At 34.6% G+C, this 20,038-nt stretch overlaps 1 protein-coding gene across 1 annotated transcript in view; it reads right to left on the bottom strand.

Moving 5' to 3' along the window:
• Nucleotides 1-18,586, bottom strand: part of LOC150094559 (acyl-CoA-binding protein homolog) — a 52,162-nt gene extending 33,576 nt beyond the window's left edge. Inside the window, exon 1 of the mRNA XM_090411938.1 lies at nt 18,438-18,586. Within this exon, the coding sequence (XP_090268064.1) occupies nt 18,438-18,452 (15 nt within the window). The 5' untranslated portion in view covers nt 18,453-18,586. The remainder of the gene's footprint in view (nt 1-18,437) is intronic.
• Nucleotides 18,587-20,038: the final 1,452 nt, after the last annotated feature.

The following is a 20,038-nucleotide window of genomic DNA, read 5'->3' as shown; positions in this document are numbered from 1 at the left end:
AGAGATCCATATATTTTCTGTATACAAGTATTGATAAAGGTGTATCATCTTATTATATACTCTGGATGAGAGTTGTGTAAAGTTTCTGCTTGATATTTGATTCTATTCCTCTGTATCAAACAATGCTATAGTGGGGTTTCACAGGGATCAATAACAGGACCTTTGCTTTTTAACAAAGTTACATATTTTTTTGTCAAAGATACTGTGATGAGATTGAAAGAAGATATTCAGTTATCTACAGATGTGAAGTTTGGAAAGGTTATTAGTAATAGCATCAATTTGGTAGTCCTTTAGGATTTAAATGAACTGGGCACGTCAGGTTAAGGTAACTAAATGATGCAAGGTTTTGAAATTGGGGATTCACCGATGGGAAGCTGCATACTCTCTTTGTGAATCATATCAATATCAGAGAAAGTGGATGAGGCAACGGATCTTGGGGGTGATAGTTGATAAATAGTTAAGGGCACTTAATTTGGGATAGCACTCTGAACGTCTTGGCAAGAAAATAATCTGATATATCAGTCACCCAATGCAATTTGAGCACATGGCATTCCTTCAATGCACCTCTGGAGTAATGTTTGTCTTAAAATTGGTTCCAGTATGAACCACAAACAACCAACATGCAATCATCTGGCTACCTCTGCCTGACCTCTAGTCATATGGCTCACCACTTGAATTCAGTTAAACAATTGCTTGCAGCCATATCCAAGAATTATGCTATCACTAAAGATCTTATTCTCACTTCAGACACAAGATGGAAAACTATTCCAAAACATCCACTTTTTGCTGTGGCTCATTTGCACATACTGCTGATAGTGCACTCATTTGTATATAACTAGACTCAGCCTCTGTGTCTAAGTAATGTACCACAGACAATCAGAAACAGAACCTCAGCTATCTCAAAAATAATATGTCATCAATAACTTCCCTACAGGAAAGGAGCTAGCAATTAGTGACCATTATGGATTCTACCATTATCCATAGCATTAGGTAGATCCTAATCAACATTACAAAACTTTTGATGAACAGATGCAATTGCTCATGACATTTCCAAGACATTTGATTGGCAAGTGGATCTCTACCAATCTTCTCTTATCATTTACCTTCTGCTCTGCAAATAAGTCAGCAGTATCCTCTCTGGTTCTTCACTATTAAGATAAGAGACATTTGGTAGAGACTCACCAATCAAATACTCTGTGATTGGCAATATAGCTTTGAGAAGGATCAGTTATGCCTTAGGAATTTACTAAATTTATAATAGAGTGATAGCTGAGATGGATAAAGGAAATGGCTACACTAGGATTCTGCAAAGATATTTGATAGAATACCACATGAAACTGTTATGCAAATTAAACCAAATGGGGTCAGATATTATACTGGCTATGTGTTGTGGCATAAGAAGGTGACTTCTGGACACATCTAAAAGTGATATACAGAGGAGCAGAATCCAGACAAAAGCAGGTGACTAGTGGTGTGCCACAAGGTTCTGTGCTAGGACCACTCTTTAATTTGTATATAAATGATACAGGAAATATTCAGTTGTTTGCTGATGATACAAGATTATGTAAAGTGATAGTTAATCAAGGCAATGTAAAGAGCTTGCAAGATGATTTAAATAGGCTGACAGTATGGACAAAAGATAATGGATATCAGTTTAATGGGGAGTAATGTAAAGTTATGCATTTTGGGACAAATCAATTACAAGCAGTGTACCACACTGATGACTCCAGAAAACAGATGAAGCCAGGAATTTATGGATGGTGATAGACAGAGCCGAAGTTTAGAGGATATATTGCTAACGTTGCTCATAAGATTATTTGGCTATTGAACACACTAACAAATAGAGATAAGGAACTTGTTATTCCTCTTTATAAGGAATTGATACATACGCATCTAGATTACTGTACTCAAGTCTGATACCCTGGGTTTCTTGAAGATGAAGTGGTGGAGAGGATTCACAAGTGAGAAACCAAGATGAGTGGTCTGTGAAATGTTTCCTATGAGGATATACTGAAGGTGTGGATTGAAGAAGTTGGTTGATAGCAGAAATAGAAGGGATATAATAGAAACATTTAAGCCGCTTAAAGGGTTTTATAGGATTAACATAGTGCTGTAACATCATCTATGTTATAGCACTTGGCTATAGGAGCAGAACAGAAAGTCATCACTGGAAGTTGAGTAGAGGTGGGGTTAATATGAGTGTGAGGACTAGATTTTTCACTTGGAAAGCTGTGAATGCATGGAATGGATTGCTAGTTAATTGTGAACACTTTGTTAATGGGTTCAAGGAGAGGTATACGATAGATTGTGTGGATAGTCTGAGTCTCCTGTGATGAGTCTTTGGACTCCGTGGAGGTGACCATACAATAATAATACTAATCTCTAAATAAACACCACCATTCCACAATACTTGGAGTCAAGTCCCATTAGTTTCATTCCAGAATCACAAAGGCTTAAAATTTCATCTTTCTGTTATTACATTCTGCTTCTTTAAGGATTTTATATTCTCAATTTCAGATATTTGAGGACATATATACCATACTATTTACAGTATTATTACTATTACAGTGACAACTCTAAGGACTCATCGAGGGAGGGCTCTACAACTCCACCATTTAATCTACCAACTACCACAGAACAACTACTACCATCATCTATTGCCCAACAACACTAGTAAATTATAAATTAAACTGTTTGTGAAAAGCAAAGGAAGCTACGCCAGTTGTAGGTGGAGACTTATTCCCTGGGCATCGGTGAAGAAATTGGTTGGTTGTTTTGAATTTATGGCTAAAGCAACAACTAAGGCTGTGAGACCAGTATATTATATGTGTAAATTGTGTTTTTCAAGCTAGCTTGTCAGATGAAAAACCAGTTTCTGGGAGTGAGAAACCCTGCTATCCCTATATGAGACCAGGTCTTTCCAACCAAAGAACAATGTCTATGCCAAATGAGCTACAAAGTCTTGAGTTAAGTTTTAAATGAATGAGAGATTTTTTTTTTTTTTTTTTTTTTTTTTTTAACAAATGCTCACTGTATGCAATATTTTGCGATGTAAAACTTAGTTTAAAAAAAAGTCATTCTAGCTCAGTTATTAGAAAATCCGACTAGTTAAAGTGTTTTCTTCTCAGTTGTATGCTATGGTCTCAATTAAACAACAGTCTGCCAATGAAGTATCCCATAATACTATGCATTATGGAATAATGATATGCATTATACATGACTGAAAGAGTGTGCACGCTTTGCATTATGCTATACTAAGGCAATTAATGTGAAGCTATTAGCTTCAAATATACAAATAGACTAGCTGTAACGATACTTCTGTGCAAACTGTCTGCTGATACTTGGATAAAGGAGTAAATGAATAATTTCTTGCCAAGTTTAAATTATAACCAAGTGAAAAAGCTTGGTTATAAGTGAAAAAAAAAATTACTTCCTAATTTGAATAAAAAATTGCATGAAAGATTATGAAGAAAATGCAAAACTTTCAAATGGAATCTGAACAAGAAAACCACTATTTTGTTTAAGTATTCACAAATAAATACAGACAATAAGTGTCTGTATACTTCACTGAGTACCAAAGAAGCTTTCAAAGCAGGTGAGAATGGATGTTGCACAGTGCTGGACTAATGGAAAAGATGTTAGGTTTGGTTGTTAAAAGAAAAAACCCTGTACTCTAATTAGGAAGCATATGTAGAAACAAATGGAACTCTGACAGACACAGAATTAAAGCAGTGTACCAAGGTTGCATACTTTTTATCTATGCTATTAACGTTTAGTTCGAATACAATTGCTATAAGGTTAAAAGAGAAATTTTTTTTTTTTTTAAATCTGTCACTTCACCAGATCATAGAAAAAAAATTACTGTAAGTCATAAGGGAGAAACAAAATCAGAGTGAATCTGTGAGTAGTGATGGTCATCACAATTAGATTAAGTATTCACAGGGATTTTTTGGGCACAACACCCCAAATATGCAAGTATTCCAAGGATAGAGATTTTTAGGATTCAGTCTTAGCAGTTATATAAATGAAAGGTGGTACCTTAGCAAAAAAAAAAAAAAAAAAAAAAAAAAAAAAAAAAAAAAAAAAAAAAAAAACAGACATCTAATTTGTTGAAGGCTAATGTTTCAGTGTGATGCCTGCGTGTTTGTCTTGGTTAAAACATTTTCACTCTGAACATGCTGGGTAGAAAACCAGTGAAATATTAGCAAGTCAATAAATTGATTTTTTTTGAACTTCTCAGTGTTTATACTGTGAAGCATTATTATGAAAGCTGAGATGTGTTTGTGTCAAGAAAGCCTAAATGTATAGGTCTAAAAAGAAAAACATGGCTAACTTAGGGAACTTGAGATCTGGATATTCTCCAGAGTAATGGGAAGTGAGGTGATATATCTTGCCAGAAATAAAACAGGATAAGTAGATGTTAGCCACAACAGAAATCATTTTAATACAACTGCTAAGCTGAATGAAATATTTCATGAGAAAATGCCAAGAAGCTATCAATACTTTCTGAATATTTTTTTAATATTGTTAGTTGATTTATACTAGAAATAGTAAGACTTAAATTAATGCAGTTATAATACATATATTTGGAGTCATGATTTTGATAAGGTGTATGTAATAGAAAACAAATGATTATGTTATCAAAATAGATGCAATTAAAATTTTTGCAGTCATAACTATCACTTATAAGAATGAAGTTATTGCAAATCAAAATACATCTAAAGGAAAAAGAACCAAAAATTAATATTTTACCTTGAGCTGCTGTTTTCAAAGATTTTATCAAGGACAAGAACATAACAAAACAAGGAAACTTTGGAAGTTTTTGTACTTCAGTAGAGCATGAGCCATAAACCTGAACATAAATCTTTGTATATTTACATAAAGTCTATGTGAAAATAAGCTTTTATTAAAGCTAAAGCTGGTCAAGGAGAGACTTGAATGTTATTTTTATGATGTCACAATTTAAATATAATACAAAACATAATTTATGTTTTTAACAGAACACAGATAAATTTCCAGTCAGGTGAAATGGGTTAATGTTAGGATTGCTGGAATACGATGGATGAGAAAAGCTGAAAATATAATGGATTGAAGAAAACTGGAGATCTGTCCACTGCTGGATAGTATCCCAGCAGTGGATAGATCCGGGTTGAAAAAAAAAAAGGTATTTGCCAGTATTTATGCTAGAACATACATCATTCAAAGCTTTTCTGTGACAAAGCAGTGTTTATTATGAAGTTGAAATTTCTCATACTATTATAGATATGGTCCATTTAAAATGTTTTCTGCTCTTTTCTTATCCAGTTCTAAATCTGGTAGAAGCGGCTAAACATTTCCTTTGTTTTTCCAGTGGTCAGCTGATTACAAACAGATTTAACACGATAAAACTGTCAGTGAATTCTTAACACGTTACTTAAAAAACAAAAAATAATGCAACATATGTTCACTGGGCATAATTAATATTCCAATAAGGCATTCAAATCACCAACACTCATGGATTACTCCACTGCATCAGTGGGACAGTAAAAAAATTTAACATGTAAAGGTGGTTCTGATTGTTTAATTTTTTTTTTTTTTTTATCAAGAATTAAAATTTACTCAGGTTTTACCTTAGTTTTAAATGTTACGTTTGAGGAATTCTGGTTTACCCATTCATGTTGCTTTATGTGGTCAGATAAAACAAAAACTAGTAATAGGTGTGTTGTCTTGTCTGTAAACAGGATCAAATTTAAGTATCAAGAATTATTTTTCATAATACAAAAACAAAAAAGAACCTCACAGGATACCTTGTGTCAATAGAAATACAGATTTGTTATGTTTTCTGCAATATTTAGTTATTACCATGAGTTTATCACAGTAATGCAATTAGTATAAATGCTATAAATTTTAAGTTCATTTCAAAAGCAATGGCAGGCCTGGTTGGCATACCCACCGTACAATCATGAGGCTGCAGGTTTGAATCCCACAATGGGCATGATGTTTGCAATAATCTTTAGGTACGATATGCATTTCATCAGCCAATGTGACACCACCTCCCTGCTTACTGGAGGCCTGAAGTGGCTTGAAAAAGTTCCACGTTTCATTTCTAGAAAATAATTTCTAGACTATCAATAAAATAAAAATAAAATAAAAAAATTGAACGCCTATTCCCTTATAAGGAGTAGACAAGGCTGTTTTAGTGCAAACTTTTGAAATGGACAGATCAATCTCTACTGGTAGCCAGAGATAGCTGGCACAAGACTATCACTAATTTTAAGAAGCACTCGAACTGGCAAACAAGTGATGAATGTTGTAGTCCCTAACATGATATATTATTGTGTAAAGCTAGTGTGGGTTCTATGGTCCATATTCTTGAGTTTTCTTTTTATGGGACAAAAAAGCTGAGTTGCTGGCAGAAGAAAAAAAACTGTTTGCCATGCCAGAAATTGACTAACGCAGGACATAGTTGAAGAAAGGCTTAGAAAAAGTTCTAGTCCATGACTAGAATTGAACCTATTTTTTTTTTTTTTCAAATGGCCTAGCAATGAGGAAGCAAGCACCACTTCCACTGGGCTAGAGGCCGTTCTAAACTATGTAATAAAATAAATTAAAAAATATGTAAAGGCTATTGAAAGTTTATTTCTCACTTGGTTAGACTATAATAAATTTAGTTTAATCCTTTATCCAAGTGTGAGCAAACAAAGTTTGCACCTGAAAGTATCTTCAGGACTGGGGTAAGGTGATACAACACCGGACAACTCGTTGCAAAGGTGGAGCAAGCTCACAACACTCCTATCTCAGTATCTCCCATAATGCAAAACACATCTCCTTGTGGATATGTATAATGTTATGCATTAAGGGGAGGGCCACTACCCAGACTAGTTTCGACCTTTATTGAGGTCTCTTCGGCGGGAGCCAGGCCTGAGTGGAGATACCAGGCAGAAGCATTAGCAAGGTCATCTCTACCTATAGGAGTTGCCAAACGGTGCGCCACCTTTTAGGTGGCTCAAGGATTAAACTAAATATATTATAGTCTAACCAAGTGAAAAATAAACTTTCAACATCTTTCTCTAAATCCAGAGTAATTTAATAAAAAGGTGGCACACCGTTTGGCAACTCCTACAGGTAGAGATGACCTTGCTAATGCTTCTGCCTGGTATCTCCACTCGGGTCTGGCTCCCACTGAAGAGACCTCAACAAAGGTCTAAACTAGTCTGGGTAGTGGCCCTCCCCTTAATGCATAACATTATACATATCCACAAGAAGATGTGTTTTGCATTATGGGAGATACTGAGATAGGAGTGTTGTGAGCTTGATCCACCTTTGCAACGAGTTGCCCGATATTGTACCACTTACCCCAGTCCTGAAGATACTTTCAGGCGCAAACTTTGTTTGCTCACACTTGAATAAAGGATTAAACTAAATTTATTATACTAAAGGCTAGGAGTAACATAAAAAAGTATATTCGTTATCACTCTTATTTCCGATTAATGTTACCCCATTTACAATTTTCAACTATTTAATGCACAAAAATGCTGAACTCAATATGGCTTTAATATACTTTGCTAAGAAATATCTAATATTTCTGCACTGAATCATCTGCAAATTTATACCCAGGAGATCTAAAGAAACTTAACATATTCATAGTCAGACAAATAAAAAATTGTTGCATTAGAGTATATTGAGAAAGGCATTTTTTTTTAAATCAAAACATTAAAACAACCAATAAATAAACTAACATATAATAGAAAGGGGGATGGTAAATCCCTTTATGTTTTAATAGCCGGGTACGAAACTCTGATTGAAATCCATAGGGTTTCATGCCGGGGGGGGGGGGGGGGGAAGAAAAAAGAAAAAGAAAAAACCCATCGGCAGGCCCAAGTATAAATTATCACTGTACAACACCAGGGCAACTCCATGCAAAGGTGAAGCAAAGCTCCCTCACTGACTAATATTCTTTCATAATGTAAAACCTAGCTCCTAAGAGATGTATATATAGTTTTACATTATGAGAAGAGGCCACTACCCAGACTGGTTTAAACTTTTTTGAGGTCTCATCGATGAGTAGGTAGACCTGGAATATCAAGGTTTTAAGTGAACATGAACTTACATACCTCTACTATCGAATTGCCGATGTGGTGTACTCCTATATTTAATGTTAATTACTAATTTAATAAGCTGAAAGGCTATTTTACCAGCGAAAATGTTAATAGAAATAGAAAATTTTTTTTTCCGCACGAAACTATGGATTTCGATCCGAGTTTCGTACCCAGCTATTAAAACAAAGGGATTTACCATCCCCTGTTCTATTAACATGTTCGCTGGTTAAAATAGCCTTTCGGCTTATTAAATTAGGAAATAAACTAACAATTCTGAGAAATTGCAGCATGAAAAAAAAAAATGGGAAAAAAATGAAAAGGTTATCAGAGCAGGGAAAATCATAACTCAAATTCAAAAATTAGCATTAAATTATTGGCATCAAGTTGAAAATATTCGTAATCACTAATAGTAAAAAATTCATTAGTACTCAACAGCAGCAGAGGAGAACTTTACCAGATGGATGTGTAGATAAAAAAGATGATTTGGAAGTATGACCAAAGAAACTAAAGTCTTCAGGCACATGTATTAAAGCCAAATTGAGTTAAGCATTTTTGTGCATTAAATAGCTGAAAATTGTAAATGGGATAACTTATTTCACATGACAGCAAAACAGGAAAGGATAATATAATCCCAGTGATGTAATTAAAATTAAGCTGGGATGACAGTTAGATCAGAATTTGGTACATATTATTCAAAGAATATGTTATTGAAATTAATAGGAAATAAGTCATAATGAATATACTTTTTTTTTTTTTTATGTTGCTCCCAGTCTTGAGTACATATTTTCTAATTTATTATTATTATTTTTTAAACACAGTTTGGAAAGTCCTGTAGCTAAGTGGAAGTGGTGTTTGCTTTCTAATTGCTAGGCCACCTGAAAAAAGACTTAGGTTCAATTCTAGTCACCAACTAGAGGAACTTTTTCTAACACTCCAAGATCCCTAGCCTGATCAGTTTCTTCTAGCATAATCCCACCAATATAAATATTATATTAAATAAAATAAATATGATAGTATACTTAATTGCATATATTGTGGATAAGGAAGATAACCTATATTATTCATTCAACAGAACTTATATTTGGAAAATATCAATATAATGTACTTAAAGACCTTTCCACATTATGCTCGATATTCATTAGTTGTACAATTAAGTATACTATCATATTTATTTTATTTAATAGAAGAAACTGATCAGGCTAGGGATCTTGGGGTGTTAGTAAATAGCAAGTTGAAGTTCAGGAGTCTTGTAGCAAAGATTGCAAATATAATTCAAAAGATAATTGCAATGCTGAAATGAACTTTCACATGTAAAGATAAGTATGTCATTGCCACTTTACAAGGCCTTGATAAGACCTCAATTGGACTTCTGTGTGCAGGTCTGGTATGAGTTGTGACTCTGGAGTGAGTGAGTGAGTGAGAGTGTGTGTGTGTTAAAAATTATATCAGGATTGTGGAATACTGATTATGAAGAGAGAGAGATTAAGAATTTGTAGACTGCAGACACTAGCAAAGAGGAGTGATATGATCGAGACTTACAAACTTCTGAAAGGGTCATATAGAATTATTTATTTTATGGAGAGTGGAGAAAGGACAAGAGAGCATCCATGGAAGCTCAGAATGAATGTCGCTAAGAAGGGAAGATCTAAATTTTTCTGAGAGAGTGATATGTGATTGGAATGGATTGTCATTGAATGTTGTGTGTATATATTCAAGAACAAGTATGATGCCTGGTGCATGCAGTATGTTGCTTCCCACTGAGTTCCTAACTCCCTGGAGGTCTCTAATAATAACAATTTACTTTAAATGTACATATCAAAAATACTTTATGCAAAATCAGTTTATATTTTGAAATGGGCATCATCATTGGCTCAACAGCCCTGTGCAGGCCCTGGAATTCTTCAAAAACTTCTGCCAGCCTTCCTTATTCAATGCAAAAATCCTCCAATTTTTGACTCCTAAAACCTTAATATCTTGCATCACTCCATCTTCCCATCTTAATTTAGGTCTTCCAATTTTTCTTTTCCCTTCCAGCTTAGCATTAAAACATCTTAATTATTCTATTACTGTCCATGCATATAATGTGTCCAGCCCAACTTAATCTATTCATTTTTATGTACTTAATGTCTGGCTCATTAAATAATCTGTATAGTTCATGGTTATATCTTTTTCCTCCACACACACCATTCTCTCCAAAAATATATTTAAGAACTCTTCTTTCACATAGACCTAGCAATCTCGTCTGCCATTGATAATACCAGTTTTCAGAGGCATAAGTTAACATTGGTTTTACAAGTACTTTGTACATCATTATCTTTGTTTTTCCTTGAGATCAGATGTGACTTTAGGTGTTTCCTAAGTCCACAGAAACATCTATTTGCAGAAAGGACACATCTCTGATTCTCAGTACTGATATCATTTTTACAATTACCTTCTGATCCCAAGTATATAAAACTATATACAATTTCAAATTTAAAGGAACCAGTTTCAATTTGAGAAGGATTATTATCATAAATCTTTCTAGTTACTGGCTGTTTTTTTTTGGTTAATCTGCAAATTCATCTTCTTTGCCATCTTTTCTAAACTGATGAAAGTTTCTTTCATTGCTTTTCATGTCTTTCCTATAATATCGATATTGTCTGCACATGCCATAATTTGCACTGATTTGTAGAAAATAATTCCCCTTGTATTAATGCCAGCATCTCTGAAAACCTTTTCAAGTGCTATGTTAAACAGTAAGCAAGCTAAGCCATCCCCTTATCGAACACCATTTTTATATATATTGGATCAGACAACATGTTCTGAATTTTGATCTGACAATGAGTATTTCTCATTGCAGCTTTAACTAAAGCAATAAGTCTTCGTGAAATCTGTAGTTCCTCCATCAATAAATAAGTTAGATCTATCTATGCAGCTCTAAAATCTATGAAAAGGTGGTGTGTTTCAATTCCAAATTCATTATATGTTTCAAGAAATTGGCATATATTAAAAATCTGATCATTTGTGGATCTTCCTTGACAGAATATACGCTGATAATCAGCAATAACATTCTCTACATAGGGATAAGTCCCTTAAATAGAATGTTAGAGAAAATTTTATAAGTTGTACATAGTAAATTAATTCCTCTATAGTTAGAACATAACATTAGATCACCTTTCTTATGGATGGGACCTATGGCACTCAGATTCCTTTTGTCTGGAATTGTTTAATTAATCCATATTTTGTTGTTAAGTTGACACAGCTGCTTAAAGTATTCTATACTTGCACTTTTAATTAATTCTGCTTGTATCCTATCCATTCCTGAGGACTTATTGTTCTTACGTTTTTTAATAGCTGCCTCCATTTTGCAGCTGTTGGTACTGGTTCAACTGCTTCTAGATCTTGGATCTCTTCCTTATAATCTAATTGATTATATGGAAGAGATGAATTATTGGATTCAATAGTTCATCAAAATGCTCTGTCCATCTTCCTAGTATCATTTCATTTCCACTCAAAATTATACCCTCCTTATCCCTACATAATGTTGCTCTAGGCTGGAAATCTTTCCAACTAATATTTAACTTTTGATAGAAAGATCTGCTTTTCATTCATACTTCTGAGATGTTCCAATTCCTTAAGTTCATCCTCATAGTATTTCTTCTTTCTATTTTTCTGCACTCTTTTTTCTTTTTTTCTGGCCAAATGATATTCCTCCATAGCTTTACAAATGTGGTTCCTCTGCTGCATTTGTTTATATGCCTCATTTTTAATACAATCAGATGTTCACATCCTGCATCAAATACTTAACTCTACTCATCATCATCAAATTCCTGCCATGTACCCTCAAGGGGTGTACAGGATATGACAGTACTACATGAAAAAATTACATCATTACTAACTTCCTATCTACCATTTTCCTCCAAATCAGTCTGTTACTTGTCAAGACTCCAACATTATCAGATCTTATATTTCTATCGTCTAAGACACTTTGTACCGTATCAATCCACCTATATCTTGGTCTTATTCTGGGTCGTTTTCCTGCCAACCTGGCAGAGAACACTTGTTTTGCTAATCTTTCCTCTCCCATTCTATTTAAGTGACCATACCATCTGAGATTAGCTCTGCTAACGCATTCCTGGATGCTGACAATGTCAAGTTCTTTCCTAATATCCTCATTTTTAATATGATATTGCCATTGATGCCATCTGTTCACGCCTCTAATCTTTCTCAGGACTCTCATATCTGCGGTCTCTAGTCTTTGGTCAAGTGTTTTACTTCTTACCCAGCTCTCAGATCCATAAGTTAAAATTGGTTTGAACACAGTCTTGTATATAGCTAATTTAGTGTTCCGACTAATTTCTTTCTTATTCCATATGAATTTATTCAATTGACTTCCCACGAATATTTAATAATATTCGTGGGAATATTACTAAATTACGAATAGACAATAGAACCAGCTTTGCTGATTCTATTGTCTATTTCTATATTTAGTTTACCATCTTCACTAAAAATTGTGCCTAAGTAGCTGAAATGTTTTACTTGTTCCACAGGTTCTCCATTCACAACACAGTTGACATTTTCAACGATTCTGCCTATTTTCATTGTCTTTGTCTTTTTATTGCTGACCTTCATACCATATCTATTACAATAGCTATTCAATTTAGTCAGAGAATCTTGCAGACTTGTAGCGGATTTATTTAGAAGTATAACATCATCCGCATAAAGCAAAGAGCTGACATTAACATCTCCAATTTTGATATCAGGTTTAATACCACATTCCTTCATAATGTGATCCATATAGATAATGAATAACAGAGGGGATAATGTAGATCCTTGTCTCACACCAGATTTAACATTAAACCATCTTCCTGTACTTCCTTCAATTCTAACTGCTGACTCACAACTCAAATAAAGACTAAGTATTGCTTGATATAATGCCCCACTGACACCATATAACTGCAGTGTATTGAATAGCTTCTCTCTTGGCACCTTGTCATATGCCCTTTCCAAATCGACAAAACTTAAATACAGATCTTTGTTATATTCCCATGCTTTCTCGACTATTTGTCGTAAAGTGAAGATCTGATCCTGACAGCCTCTATTTGGCCTGAATCCAGCTTGTTCTTCACCAAGCTTTTCTTCCACAATTCTTCTCAACCGTTTCTCAAGTATACTTGCATAGATCTTGCCAGGAACACTCAGTAGGGAAATACCTCTGTAATTCTCACATTCAGTTTTATTTCCCTTTTTATATATGGGTACTATGAGAGCTCTACTCCAATCATCGGGAATTCGTCCCTCTGTCCAGGCTTTCTGAACTATGCAGTGCAGCCACTGTAAGACTCTTATACCACCATACTTCAGCATTTCTGGTCGAATATCATCTACTCCTGCTGCCTTTCCACATTTCAAGCCTTTGATGGCTTTTTCTACTTCAAGTATGGATATGTATTCCTGACTGCATGCCTGGTCAGTGTTTTTTATCACTGTGCTGTCATCACTGCTTGTTTCATTTAGCAGTTTTTCAAAGTAATTACTCCATACTTCAAGGATATCTTTTTCTCCTGTTTTCATTTCACCTTTATCATCTCTAATTCCTTTTACAGCACTCTTTCCTCCATTCCTAAGCTTCTTCAACAACCTCCAGAATATTTTGCCACCTTCTTGATATTTATTTTCTATATTCTTGCCAAAGTCCTCCCATGACTTTTGTTTAGCTAGTTTTACACACTGTTTAGCTTTCTTACATTTGTCTCTGTATTCTGTAAGAGTAAAAGCTGACTTATTTGACAGAAACTTTTGATATGCTTTCTTCTTTTCCTTCACTGCCTCTTTAACTTCCTGTGTCCACCAGGGAGTTCTGATTTTTTTATCCTTGCAGACAACCTCACCACATGCCTCTCTGGCAGAATCAATCAATGTTTCTTTCAGAGTTTGCCACTGAATCTCCAAGGTTTGATTCCTGTTCTCAAACTCTTTCATTTTCTTTTCAATAATCTTTCTGTATTTTAGTCTACAGTTCACATCTGAGAGCTGCTCAACTTTTATTCGCTTTAAAACTTTCTTACATGTTATTCTTTTCAATATGAAATTCAATTTTATCCTGCTCAAGACTAAATAGTGATCACTTCCAATTTCAAATCCTCTGTACACTCTGGTGTCCTGCACCAGGGAGAAAACATCACTATCAACAATAACATAGTCAATGAGACTTTTCTTATTCCTAGCCTCTTCTCTCCATGTGAATTTGTGCACATTTTTATGTTGGAACATGGTGTTAGTAATAACCAGTCCATGTCCTGAGCAGAAATCCAACAGATATTTGCCATTATTATTAGCTTTGCTCTTTTCTCCAAATTTTCCCAAAATATTTTTGTATGTCTGACAATCATTTCCTACTCTACTATTTAGATCCCCAACAAGGACCAACTTTTCCTTTTTCATTGTGTCAGTTGCTTTTTCTAAAGCCTCAAAAAATTCCTCCACTTCTACCTTAGTAGAACCTTCTGTGGGACCATAGGCACAAATAAGTCTCATTGTCCAGTTCCCCATTCTCATATTTGCCCACATTACTCTACTTGAGACTGACTGCCATTCAAGAAGATTAGCCTCGTATTTTGTGTTGAATACTATGGCTACTCCTTCTTTTCCTTGATTGTCATTGCCTGAATATAACATTTTGTGTTTATTGCTCAGAAAGATCTAACTCTACTGACTTTTCTTAATACTATGTCTGCTGTTGTTACTTTGAAATGAGCATGCTTTTGGAAATTTTAAAATGAAAGAAAAATTTGAATAGCTCTTATGTACATAGTACAAGAAAGCTATGTTATTCTTTTATTTATAAATTTGTTTTCTTTTGTCAAATGTAAAGATGAGATAGATACAAATATATATTAATGAGGGGGGGGGGGGAGATTACAATGCCAGTATATACACTCGTACCAATTTCACAATTTTTGGGCTCCCTCACATGATGGGAAGCCTGCATTTCAATCATTAAAGGCATGCCAACCAACACATTGCTTAAAAAAAAGCATTAAACATTCTGGAACATCCAAATATCATATTATTTCATCTACTATGACAGGAAAATAAGAAAATTTGAAGTACAATATTTGAAAAAAATTTTTTTATTACAGGATGGGCAAGCTCGGTGTTTGCAAATTATGTAACATATAAACACTAAACACCTAGGTATATATTTAACATTGGGTTCAGGCTGTCGCAAAAGCTGACCACATTATTCAGGACCTCCATTCAGTATGATAGATTATTATTATTATACATCTCTGAAGTCAACAAATCATCACAGGATGTCCTCCATCTCTCTCACACACAATTTGTCATAACTGTAACCTGAATGTATTCACTGTCTCCACACTCACGACACTTCCAGGCAATGCATTCCAACCTTCAACTTTCTAAACAAAAACTCTACTTCTCACCCATTTGCTCACACCATTTTTAGTTTCTAGAGATTGCTTTTTGCCAATACTCTGCAATTTGCATTCTCTCAATCCATCTTGATACTCAGCATTCCAGAGACCACTTTAATCAATTGCCTCTGAACCATTTCCAACATCTCTTGATTCTTTTAAAAACCCAGTGACCGAACCTATGAACAGCAGTCTGATCAAAGCTTTATATAATAGAATCTTAACATCCTTACTCTTACATGCCAGTGTTCTCCTTGTTATTGCTATAATGCACTGTATTGTCCTCACAATTTTAGCAAAATTGTCTCCAAAATTTCAGGTCTTATCCAGCAACACCCTAGATCCCTCATCTCCTCCACCTCCTCTAAGATATCATCCCACAAATCTTATACTCTGCATTCCATCTGTTCTTCCAAAACTTTAAAGCCTTACACTTTGTTAAGTTAAAAGTCTATTCAAGTCCATTTGCAACATTCATTGTACTCCTCATAGTTATTCCCAACTTTTCATCATTGGCAAATAACCATATATCACCATTCAAACCTTTCCAGATGTCATATACATACAAGTGGTAACAGGTGTTTATAACAGCAATGGCAACCAAACAGACCCATGGACACATCCTAGGGGCTTTCCTCTTTTGGAATATCGTGCCCTCATACTCAACTTGCCCATTCATATCTGACAGCTATTCTCCAATCCAATGCACTAATCTAGTATTCAACCCATCTGTTCCAGTTTAATTACTAGCTTGTCATGTAGCAACTTATCCAAGGATATTCCTTTGGAACTTGGGTAAATCTGACTCATGTTAAAAGGGAAAGTTAAAGTTGTTGTGAACTCCTTGGAACATTCCCTCAAGACACACAGTGATACACTTTGAAGTCCTACAGCCTTCATAACATCAAGTTTACTCAATTCCTCATATAGTTCAGTTCAAATAGTTAATAGTGCATACTCTTATGTACAGGGCTGTCGCCAGATTAGATCACGCCCTGAGGCAAACAATTAAATATCGCCTCTGATGAATTATAAGACAAAAATATAAGAAAATCTCAAAATTGCTAATTTTTTTATTTTTATTTTTTTACAAGAGAAACATTAATGCAAAGCGATTACATAATAATATTAATTAAATGTTTGTTCTACGGGGATATCACACAATAAAACTGTTTATAAGCTCTTCTAATTTTAAATTATAAGCTATGTCCACCTCTATCGATATAGTTGCTAGACCAACCAATCTTTCTTGTGTCATTGCTGTTCGCAAATAATTTTTAATCAGTTTAAGCTTGGAAAAACTTCTTTCCGCACTTGTTAGTGTAGACGGTGCCTACTTCAATATGGCTGAACGAGCACTCTTATTTAAGCCGCACCGTGAGGCAGGCTGCCTCTATGCTACACCCTGTCGACGGTACTGCTCATATAGTTGAACTTAAATTCCTCATATTCCTCAATATCACTGCTCTTAGCATTCGCAACATTCAGGAAATACATTCCACCACTCTTACTCCTCTACCACAGCCAGGTAGAAGAAACCTTGTATGATGAGTGTGAGTTGTATGGGGGCTTGCCATAATAATCACAGGAGAGTATAATAACTACATTAAGTAGCAAAGATTAAACAGTAACTTATTCTAACAACAGAGAATTCCATAAGCCATTTTCTAATTGCGTAAACTGGGACTGAAACAGTATTTCACCGTTCCTTTTAAAACTTATGTTCCCCAAAGCAACAAATATTTCAACTGAAATTTCTTAATCTGCATAAAAAGTTTTCCAATAACTTTCTGACTTAACCACAGTACCAGCAAGCTGGACAAATAAGTGCAAGTAGACCACAATGCAGCACCCGTTTAAAGCCCGGTGTTGATGAGAATTGAGTTCTTATTATCAAACATCTCAAACCAGAATACAGTGGATACAGACACTTCAATTCCTGCTGCCACCATGGGTCAGAGTACTTATGGTCCAAGAATTACTAAGCTGTTGATCTCAAAGTTAATTAACTCGATCAATTTTGAAACTAAAGAAATTTTTACAAAAGGATGGGATAAACAATGAAGTTTATATGGAAGCATTTTAACATAAAGGATTTTGCCATCAGCAGTGCAAGTTGTGATAAATTGATAAACAATATTGGAAAATTAATGCTGTGATATGGAAATTAACTAAGGGTTTTAATCCATAAAATGATTATCATGTGGGTATTAACAGAAAAAAAAAGTAAGTTTTATTTTTCTACTGCACGATCAAAAGGAGGATATTTTTTTCTTATAACTTTCCTTCGCTTTACTGTCTCGTTTCTACATGAGTCTGCGTTAACCTCAGCCACGTCATAATACTTTACCTATCAAGTTTTTTAAGAGGAAAACAGACCAAGTTGTAGAGGAAAACAGACAATTTCTAGCTATACCTGCTCAGTGAAGGAATATGGATCTAATATGGATTTAAGTATGATACAACGAAACAGAGATAAATCAAGTCAATTAACACAGCCCATTCATGCTCTAAATGCAATATTATTTAACAAAACAATTAAAATCATCTTATGTAAAAGCTGATTCTTCAGTCTAAAAAGTAATCCAGAACACGTTGAGGAGAGGCGGCTGAAAAATACCTAATTGATTTCGATTTGAAATTTCAAAGCGAAATTTCTCATTTTTTTAAACTTGTTTTAGGAATATAGTGTACTTAAGCTTCTCACTAATTGTTATATTCACATTATTTTATCCGATTTCTTGAGGGAATGGACGATCGCCATTATCATTTTCCATAATCAAATGGCTAAGCCACATATACCTATTTAAAATAACATTCAAAATTATGGAAGTTGTATTTTTTCAAATGCAATTTGAAATACTTTCTCAAGTATTATACAGTACATAGTCTTCTTAAATATTATTTAATTACACAGCATTTTATATTATTCATCTCTTACCTCATCTAGAGACATCTTCTATCACTCTTTAAAGTAATTTATTCTTTTTAAAAAAAAAAAATTGTTCACAAAATAGGAACACTATCCAGCACCCAAAACCTTACACGCAACAACCGCCTCACTTTATAACTACACAACAAGGAAAAGTCACGCTAGCCTGCGGCAAGAAACAAAAATGTGGTGTGAAACGATTGAAGTGCCACCCTGTACAAATTAACAATAATATATATATATATATATATACAGTATATATGAGTTATATATATATATATATATAACTCATTCACGTGCACTGCTAATAAAAGCTAGCATGCATTCAGACAAGTTGATATGGTTAATATTTAGATGTTTAGGATCTAATGCCATTTACAAAGACTCCCGGATGTATCTATCTGTTATAAGAGCAATGGAGTAATGGTTCCGATTTATCCCATAACATGTGATGTTTCAGTTGCGAAGTGTCTTGCGGGTTAGCTGAGGAGACAACATGTGATGACATGTTCTCTCAAAGACCTCTCGAGGTTTGTTAACATACTCCTTATGAACTATTCGGTTTCATGCTATCAGTCGCCAAAATTTTCGAACAAATAACACGAATGGTCTTTCTTCATCATTGACTTCAGTATTTGTAAGACCGAAATCTAAATATTCTGCTCCATACTTTCTTAATTTTACTTTCGGAGTGATATTCTGTGAACCAGAATTTGTTGACGTCGACGCTGCCGTCTTGCCATTTCAAGCCTTATTTACGCTCGCAGAAAGATTTCCAGAACATTTAAGATTTCCAGTGATGAAATCGCGAATATTTTGAATCGCGAAAGGCCGATGCGATACAAGGGTCTGTGCAGTGATGCCAGATCTATACAATTTTCGAAAGACTTAATGAGGTATTTAGATTTGTATGAATATTTTAAATTTTTAATTAATTCCTAGTTTGTTTTGTTTTGTTTTGCTTTTATGGGTTTCGTCAGTGTCTCAACACAAGAATTACCAGGGAGTAAGGTTGGGGGGGGGGACCACAAAAACTAATATTAAAAAATGGGGCGCACATGAGAGAAGGTTGAGAAACACTGGTACACACACACACACACACACGGGCAACATTGTAGATTTTACCATCAATCACGGCCTAATTCTTGGAAAGGATAGTAACGGTCATTCGGTTGTATAGTTTAACTAGAGCGCGCACACACACACAAAAAATCTGGAAGAGTTTTTAGCATCAATTTCCCTACACACTAAACGACGACTGTAATATCTCATCATTCGAAAATACCAGAAAAGCTTCATTGATCTGATAATAACGAAAGACAATATTTTACCTTGGGTTTCTGAATGGAGATGTGAAGAAGAGAAAAGCTGTTCTGATCATCGCATATTAAGTTTCATCATCAGAACAAAAATTTTAACGGAAGACGCAATCCAGACATATTTGTAAAAGCATTAAAAAGAGAATTTGCGTGCCTAATCTCAGAGCATCACTTTAATGAGATCAGCGAACAACAGCTCAGTTTAGACAAGAACCTGGCCATCCGGGCATCAGCACAAGCCGACATAGACTTCCTTGCTTCTGCGCTTTCATCATGTCAGAAAAAAATCCA

The sequence above is a fragment of the Typopeltis vanoorti genome, chromosome 22, assembly GCF_054136105.1.
Source record: "Typopeltis vanoorti isolate ZY-2024b chromosome 22, IOZ_Tvanoo_1.0, whole genome shotgun sequence".
NCBI classification, from domain to species: domain Eukaryota; kingdom Metazoa; phylum Arthropoda; class Arachnida; order Uropygi; family Thelyphonidae; genus Typopeltis; species Typopeltis vanoorti.
The sequence above is the reverse complement of the archived record's forward strand: the minus strand, read 5'-3'. Positions and strand labels throughout refer to the sequence as shown.